This window comes from Phodopus roborovskii, unplaced genomic scaffold (assembly GCF_943737965.1).
Source record: "Phodopus roborovskii unplaced genomic scaffold, PHOROB, whole genome shotgun sequence".
Classification (NCBI taxonomy): domain Eukaryota; kingdom Metazoa; phylum Chordata; class Mammalia; order Rodentia; family Cricetidae; genus Phodopus; species Phodopus roborovskii.
In genome coordinates, this window is record NW_026125059.1 from 20,328,217 (window position 1) to 20,336,820 (window position 8,604).

At 53.8% G+C, this 8,604-nt stretch overlaps 1 protein-coding gene across 1 annotated transcript in view; it reads right to left on the minus strand.

Moving 5' to 3' along the window:
- Positions 1-4,897, minus strand: part of Vstm2l (V-set and transmembrane domain containing 2 like) — a 30,494-nt gene extending 25,597 nt beyond the window's left edge. The window contains exon 1 of the mRNA XM_051187648.1: positions 4,578-4,897. Within this exon, the coding sequence (XP_051043605.1) occupies positions 4,578-4,698 (121 nt within the window). The 5' untranslated portion in view covers positions 4,699-4,897. The remainder of the gene's footprint in view (positions 1-4,577) is intronic.
- Between the last annotated feature and the right edge of the window lie 3,707 nt (positions 4,898-8,604).

Below are 8,604 nucleotides of genomic sequence, written 5' to 3' on the forward strand. Positions count from 1 at the left end.
ATATTTAAGTTATTTTGGTGTTTTTAAAATACATTAATGTGGAGGGAGCAAGTGTGAGAATTTGAACTTCGGACTATCCATCATTCCCTGTCAGTTCAAGCCTAAGGTCTCAGAGAGAGGCTGAGCACATAGAAATGGGCTTGAGTCAGGTGGTCACCTGCCTTCCCCCCTCTCCTCCCTTCCAATTTTTTAAAAAAGGTATGTTGGTTGCTTTTGTTTTGTTTTGTTTTTTTCAGGTTGTCTTGCTATGTAGCCCTGGAGGCTGCAAGAAAAACACCCCATCACTTTGCTGTGCTTGTAGCAAGGAGCAGAGTCCAGGAGGCCACCTGTGGCTCCCGAGTGGCAAAAAGGCCCCAGGAGTCTGCCGATGGGCAAGGTGTCAAAAGCAACTGGTGCGGAGGTCTTGAGGAAAACCATTTCTGAGGGCCAGTTTCCCATAGGAAGCTGGAGGCCCTCAGCCCTGGCTGCGTATTTATGAGAGTAATTGATGGTATAATCACCAGTGCGGGAGACAAAGGAGAATACACATTTTTAACATCATAACCTTCAGGAGACAAGACTCAATTTTCTTCAGTCGTCCAGCCACCAAACCAGTCGGCTTATGGATGGCGAGACACCAACAGTTAGGCCAGGAACCCAGAGAGGCCACAGACAGTTTTTCAGGGCACGAGCTGCGTGTCAAATGCTCCGGAGCCCCTCCTCCAGGGCACCCCACTGCTTCTTCCCAGCAAGGCAGAGCACTTCAGACTAGCAATCACTCACTGGGCTAAGCACCAGGCCAAGCTGGGGGCTTTGTCTGCACTGGGGGCATTAATAATTGATGGGGCTGGGCTGGGCTGGGGGCCACATGCTGCAGTGGGCTTCCGAGGCTTCACTGTCTAGATCTAGCTTCCTTAGGAAACCAAGCCCAAACACTTGGAGATCCCTACTCTACATGCCCCAGCTGGGCTTCATACCTCCAGAAGCCAGGAATCACCTAGGAGCTCATTAAAATGCAGATGGGGGTGGAGTGAGTGAGGACTGAGGTGTAGGTCAGTGGGAGAGCTCTTGCCAAACTGGTACAAGGCCCTGAGCTTGATCCCCAGCACAAACAAAAGAAGGGAGTATGAGTTGGTTCGCAGGTAAAGGTGCTTGCCACCAAATCTGACAATCTGGGTTCAAACCCCAGAACTCTCATATGGTGGAGGGAGAGAACCAACTCCTGCATATTTCCTCTGACCTCTACATGTACACTCCAACAAAATAAAAAAGGAAAGAAAGAGGAAGGGAAGGAAAGGAAGGAAGGAAGGAGGGAGGAAGGAAGGACAGACAGGTCAGTGGTCTGGGGGCATATACATCATCACAACACCCTGGTGTGCTCTGACTAGGACCTGTAAATGTCCTCCCAAAGCTTCCGCCTTCCTGTCCCTGTCCAGAAAAAGTGTAGAAAACTGAGATGTGGACTCCAGCAAGATTTGCCTCTATCTCAAGCTTCTGGTCCCTCCTGGAGAAATGCACTGCTTTACCAGTTCCCTGGGAAACGAGGGGGCTACATTGGAGTTAGGGTCATGCAGAGAAAGAAGTTCATCAAAGGACTGGACTGAGTCTGCCCAAAAACCAGCTTCAAGATGACAGGTCCAGAGCCACCTGCACACTGTCATTCTGAATCTGGCCCTCCAGGCTCTGTACAGGTTCTGTGACCTTGGGTAAGTCGTTGGCTCTCTCTGAACTCAGTTTCCTTGAGTATCTAATGCCAGTCTCACACAAATGATGCTAGCCTGTGTGAGTTCACAGTCGCAGGAGGTCTGGGGCACCTAGACACACACTCAGCATTCTGCACACTATCGCTGCCTGTCCTCCCAGTCCAGCTGGGGGCATGGCAAGGAGCTTGCCTTGAAGGGGTGGAATGGATGCAGGAGGGATCTGAGGAGTAAACAGACATCCTCTATGACTTGGTCACAGTCACTCCCTGTGACAACCCTGGGGACAGACAGATGCAAGGCAATAGCTGGTGGCTGGGCTGGGCTCAGGTGGAGCTGGAGCCATGTGCTATCACCAAGCTAAGCAGTTGGGACTCAGGACCCTGTCCCCAGGAATCCCTGCTTCTACCCCCAACCCTTGAGCACAAACCCAGAGACACCATCCTGACCTGGCCATATTCCCTGAATCAGCTGAGGACACAAGGAGCCCAGGAATAATGAAACGATCAGGCTCCAATCTGCTAAACAGCAATTTCGGGGCTTTTTCAGCACACACAGCTTTTATCAAATTGGTATTCTCCTCCTGAACACAAATGGCTTATTAGACATGACCCACTTATTCGCCGCGTCTCACTATCATTAATAACTGTTTCTTTTTGTGATTAAGTGAGTGGCTCCAGACCCTTCCTGTGGTGACAGGGTGCTGGGCCCGGCGGAGGGGCAGCTGTGGGGCTCCTTAGCAGTCACTACTTGGTGACTTTGAACCTGGCAATGTCGAGAAGGTAGCGTGGCCCCTGCAGAGCAGCCGGTCCATTTCTTGAGGGACAGAGCAGGAGGTCCCAATGGGTAGCTGATTTACCCAGAGACAATCAGGAGGAGGTCAGACTCCCAGCACCTGGCCCTGTCCCCTTTACAGCAAGCACCTTCTTTGGGCCTTCAGGGATTGGTCCGGAGTGGGAATGGGAAGACCACAGTGGGGCTGTGCCCCCTCAGCACAGCTGGCACCAGGAGGCAGAGGATATTGTCACACAAAGGGAAGAGCCTGCTTGCTCAAGAATGACCCAAATCCTGGGGGTCTGATGCCTCAAAGTCAGAATGACTGTAAGCCTCAGAGTTCCATGTTCATACCTCAAGGGATCTCAAACTCAGAAAGGGAAGCCCTTCTCAGAGAAGCCTCCTACTGTAAGTTTTGGCAGTGCCTGGGCAAGCAGGCAGGGAGGGGAGAGGGAGGAGGAATTCCCAGTTCCCCTGAATGAGAAGGAATGACAGGGAGATGAATGCCCGGGACAGAGTGCTGCTTCGCCTGACAGACCCTGGAGCCAGCCTTAGCTCAGCCACTCTCTCACTGTGTGACCTTGGGCAACTCCCGTCACCTCTCTGAGCCTTGATTTCCCATCTGTAAGTAGAGCACCAAAATGGTTCTTTCCCTATTTACTGCCTGTGCAGCCAGGTCAGCAGAAATCGTGAGGGGACACAAAGGTATGCAAATGACGCAAGGAGAGAGGTTACTGGCAAACAGTGAGGAGGAGGGACAGGGATCCCCGGCTTCCCCATAAGCAGGGATCCTGAGCATGGCTTTGAAAACCCTCCCCCCCCAGCAACCCCTTTCGTGCAGCACACCTGTAAAAGGCCTTCTCTGGGTATCTAGGCCCCTGCACACCCCCTGTAACATAACTCATTCCCACTACAATAAACCATCCGGTCCTCAGCCCTTTGTTCAAACCTCCTCCAGCCTGGGCACACAGAGCACAGCATGGGTGCTGTAGCCTGTGCTCTGGGAAGGGAGCAGGGTCTCTTCCACTTTCATCCATCCCAGCGCCTTAATACAGTGTGGCTCAGAGGCAGGGAGCTGCCTGTCTCACGCCACCCAACTCTGCTGCCAACTTGGGCTCCTGTGGGGAGGGAAGGTACTTCAACACTTGGGCAGGCAGGACTGGGAACTTGCTTGCTCCCTGATCCCAAATGCTCGAGTTGAGGTTCAACATTTCAGTCCTCTGCGGGCAAGGGTGAGATGGGGTGTCCTGAGGAAGGATATAGGGGTTTCCTGTTCACCCTCTGAGACAAACAAAGCGCCCTACAATTCTCCCACCCCCTGCCTCTGTCTGCAAGGAGTGACCTCAAGTACTCCAGCATATCCCAGCTCTCTGCCCCTACCCCTTCATCCCCACATCGCCCTCATTCCTGGGATACCACCCCCTTGGCAAAGGAGCCTGTCACCCAGCCTAGCAGGTCTCAAGCAACAGCATCTGGCGTCCCTCAGGACCATTCCCAGCGGTGAAAAGGATGGTTCCAGATGAAGAGCTTGAGAACAGCTTCTGCGTTAAACCCACAAAGGAGAAAGGCGCCCGGGCAGAGAGGAGTGGGTGGGCAAAGTGTGTGCACAAGTGTGTGCGTGAATGTGTATCCGTGTCTGCAGGCAGGCAGACAGGCAAGAGTTGTGGCGAAGCGAAGCGTGTGTGCCTGGGTGCCAGCTGGCAGGGTGAGGGTCTGATGCGCGTGCATAGTGGGCACAAGTGTATTTACCAGCACGGAGAGGCTCGGAGGGGGTGTGCGGAGTTGTGAGTGTGGGATGCAGTGAGCGTAGCTGAGTGTGTCCGCGGCTGGAGATATCTGTATGGTCGCGGAGGTGTGTGTATCTGTGCGAGCGTGTGCGCGCGTGGAGCGGGTTCTCCAAGAGCTGGAGCAAGAGCAGGGGCGGGGTGCGCTCGGGGGGCCCTTCACAACACTGGCCAGGATGGGGACCAGGGTGGGTTCCTTGCCCCAGCAGGGGGCGCCTGGGAACTCCCGGCCGCGGCCTCTGTGGTTGCAGGTTCGAGCCCCGCAACCGCCAAGTTGGAGTGTCTGCGGCCGGGGTGGGGTTCAGTGGGGGAAGTCCGTGGGGGCGGCACACGAACTCACCGTGTCCGGAGACGTGGTTGTCCCAGGGCGCATGGCCCGCGGGCCGCGTGGCGCCTCCGAGTTGCAGGAAAAGTGCCAGATAGTGGAGGGCGCCCAGCGCCGCGGCCAGCGGGGCCCCCATGCTGCGCGCTCCGGCCGGGGGCGCCGCCGCCTCACATCGGGGCTCCGCAGCCTGCAGAGCCCGCGCCTGCCGTGTCCTGCCCGGCGCCGCCGCCGCCCTCTCCCGCTGGCCCCGGCCCGGCCCCGGCTGCAGGCAGCGAGCGCACGCCCAGCCCGCCGCCTCCGACTGCGGGACTCTTCGCTTGCGCGGAAGGCCACTCCGTGCCGCCGCGCACCCGCCCTCCCCCTCGCTCCCCGCCCTGAGCCGGCGGCGGCGGAGGGATCCGCAGCTTGATTTATCATCAAAGTTTTGCCCAGGCTGGGATTTTTAAAGCGGTACTCGCAACTGGCCTCCCGCGCGGGAGCGGGGGTGGGGCAGGCCTGGGCGCCGGAGGCCACCTGGGGGCCCGGCCCCCCGCAGGGCGGAACACTAGGGTGTTGGCAGCAGAAATATACTCGTTGGGAATAAGGGGCAAAGCCTCCCACCTGCCGCCAGACCCGCGCGCTGGAGGGACCGCTCAACTTTGCCAGCTGAGCGGTGCTGGAGCCAGGTCCAGGCGGGGTGCAGGCCAGGTTAGCAGGGGAGGGGGGGCACTGGGGCCAAGACACGAGTGCTTAACGCTCTGGCAGCATTAGGCTCCCCGCACCTCGAGGTCTTCGTCTGAGAAATGGGGACAGTCGCCACCTCCAGAAGCAGTAGTGAGGATCTTTGGGGTTAGGTGTGTAAAGTGGGGGGCACCGTGGCCTCCACAATCCCCTCTGTGGTTATGATTGTGGTTCCCCTCTCTGGGACTCAATTTTCTGCGCCTCCACAATAGGCGAGTGAGGCTAGCCAGTTAGTGGGGCTCCTAGTTTAGAGGTGTTGGGGTTCTACGCAGTGAACTGGATCGCCCCCTTCTGGACTGTAAGGCTCTCCCTAGACGGGAGTCTAGATTGAGGTAGGTGTTTGTGTGTGTGTGTGTGTGTAAAAACCATCAAGCTGCTTCTTCCATTCCCAAGCGCAGCAGTCCTTCCCTGACCCTTTTACTGGGTCTGTTGGAATTGGAAAAGAGGGTTTGGACTCATTTTTTTTTTTTTTTTCAAAAAGAGAAACCCCTTTCATCAGACCGCTTTTTCCGAGGTCCTGTGAAATCTGGCACAAGGCCTCAGAACCCGGAAAGGGTCCCTTCTTCCCTCATTCCTCCTTCGCCTCTTTTCAGCATTGGCGGAACGGCATCCTTCTCCCTTCATCCTTTAAGTAATGCGGACAGCGCCTCGGGGAGCTTAGATGCAAGGGTTCAGTACCATGGACAGACATTCCGCTCCGCACGCAGCACCACAGGGGTCCAGCAGCCAGCAGAGCGCACAATACCCAAAGTTTGAGAAAGCTAAGAAGCGGAGGGACACACCGTGCTTGTTGCTTTTATTGTGTCTTCCCGTCCCTCTTTCAGAAGTTACGGTGCTCACCAGGAACAATTCAGGCTTCCTCAAGACCTTGCCTTCCCTGCCAGGTGTTGCATTGCAGAACATCCCCGCCAAGAGCCATTTCAGCACCACGGACAGCTCTCCATTAGGCTCACAGAGGCTGACAGTCCCAGGCCTTTCCAGAACATTGTAGTGGCAGAACTGAGCCTCTCAAATCTCCTACAACACAGACTTGAAACAAATAAATACATTTAAAAATAACAGAGAGAGAGGAGGAGGGGGAGGGAGAGAGAGACAAGAGAGAGAACAAAGGGACAAGAAGTCATAGCCTCTCAGAACCTAGTTGTTATATTTTAAATTTTTATTTATTGGTTGGTTATGTTTTGTTTTGTGTTTGTTTTGGTGTGTGTGTGTTTCATGTAACCCAAGCTGGCCTTAAATTCATTTATGTAAATGAGGCTGATCTTGAACACTCAGTCCTTCTGCCTCTATCTACCCAGTCCTGGGACCACATGTGACCTATATCATCATGCTCAGCTTCTAGGAAAGATTTGACTCGGAAAGGCTCATGACTGCATAGATGTTTTGTATCCATGCTTACTTGGGAATCTTGACTTGTCTGTCTGGCATTCATCTGTCTGTGGTCCAGCTGCTGCACCCTCCTTGAGCACACTTTCTCTTCACTGAATCTGGCTCTTGCCATTGCCTTTCATATGTGTACATACCAGATCCACCGTGTCATTGAGTCCCCCCATGGGCCAAAGCCCAGCCTACATTCCCAAGAAATACCTTATGACATCTCCCAGTCCCAAGTCCCTGTAGCACCACACTGGATAAGGCACTGTGCAAAAATAATCTAATCATCCCACTTGCCTCCAAGAAAATTAGGCCACATAGGCAGGATGTTGGTTACAAGAGTGGGCTCTAGGAACTGGACGTTAACTAAGTGGGTAGAACACTTACAGCACAAGAGGTCCTGAGTTAAGATCCCTGCCTCGTGCAAAACTAGATTTGGTATTGTGCACCTGCAACCCCAGCACTCTTACAGCTAGAATCAAGGCGGAACATGAGAACCCTTTGAAGCTTGTGACCCAACTAGCCTGCTGTACACAGTGTTGAACAGCAGGAGACCCTGTCTCAAACATGGTGGAAGGTGACTGACCCCGAGGGTTTCCTGACCTCCACACACGAGCTGTGGTATGCATATACTCACACACACACACACACACACACACACACACACACACACACACAGATTTTAAAATACTGGGTCCTAGAGCCACACCCTGAATTTCGAATGCTGCTATTTGCTAGCTCTGCTACCACAGACAAGTCATTTCCTTTTTCTGCCTCAATTTCTTTCTCTGTAACATAAGGGCAGTAAAACCTCCATACAAGATCATTTGGAGGGTTAAATCAATCTCCACATGGACAGCACTTCGAACAGTGCCTGCATATAGGAGATACATGATGATGATTCCTATCACTGCCAACGAGGAAACAGAGGCTCAGAAAGGGTGCACCTGAGGCCAGAGCAAGGCAATGCTAGAACTGTGTTGATCTGGGCAGCAGATCAGGAATATCTGAGCAGCTACAACTTAATCCACTCTCATTGCACCTTTGGTAGGGGAGAATCAGGCTGGCCAGTGGCTTCCTCAGAGATACACACTTCCCAGAACAAGGTCCAAAACCTCTGTCCCCCATCTCAGACCTCCCCCATTGTGTCCTACTGTTCCACTTGCATTCCCTACAACAGCTACTTAAATGGCACTTCACAGTTTACAAATCATATTCACATCCATAATGCCTGAGGTGTGTTCCCCTCAGGGAACACCATTTCTCCCCTTTTAATGAAATTTCCTAAACTGCTGCCTAGGGTTTGGAGAGAGTGACTTTCAGTTCCAGGAATGGCCACGGAGTCTCCTGGCCCGTCCTGGGAGTGGCCCCGACTGTACCAGCATCCATCATTCACATTCATGACTCCTGAGGCCAATATTCTTCTTCCACAGTTGAGGAGACTGAAACTCAGGGAGATGAAGTCGCATGTGCCAGCTGCACGTGTGACTGGCAGAGCCAGGTGTAGGGAACAAATCCCCAGGCGGCATGCCTTCCTTGTGTAATTGTCTCTTGTCTGCATCCCTGATCCAAATGCAAACTGCAGACCCTGTAACAACTGAGTGGGTGAGGCAGAAGGTAACCACACTGCCCCAAGAAAATCTCTGGGAATGCACCAGCACAGGGTGTTGTAATCACTCACTGGGCTCTAGGATGCTCCAGGACAGAGGAAGTATCCTGTCCCTGGGGGTAACTAAGCAAGCATCCAGCAGTCATGTGGTGCTCGGAGGCAAATATCGTGGCCATTTTCCCTAGGCAAATGAGGCTTGGAAGGTGGGCAAGTTCTTTAGCTGGACAAGGTGCTCACCTCAAAGTTACTCCAAGCAGGGCAGGGGATCTTGCGCTCTCACTGCCAAGTCAGCAGAGCTCATTGGAGTCTCTACCCTCCCCTTGACTCTGAGAGGCCACT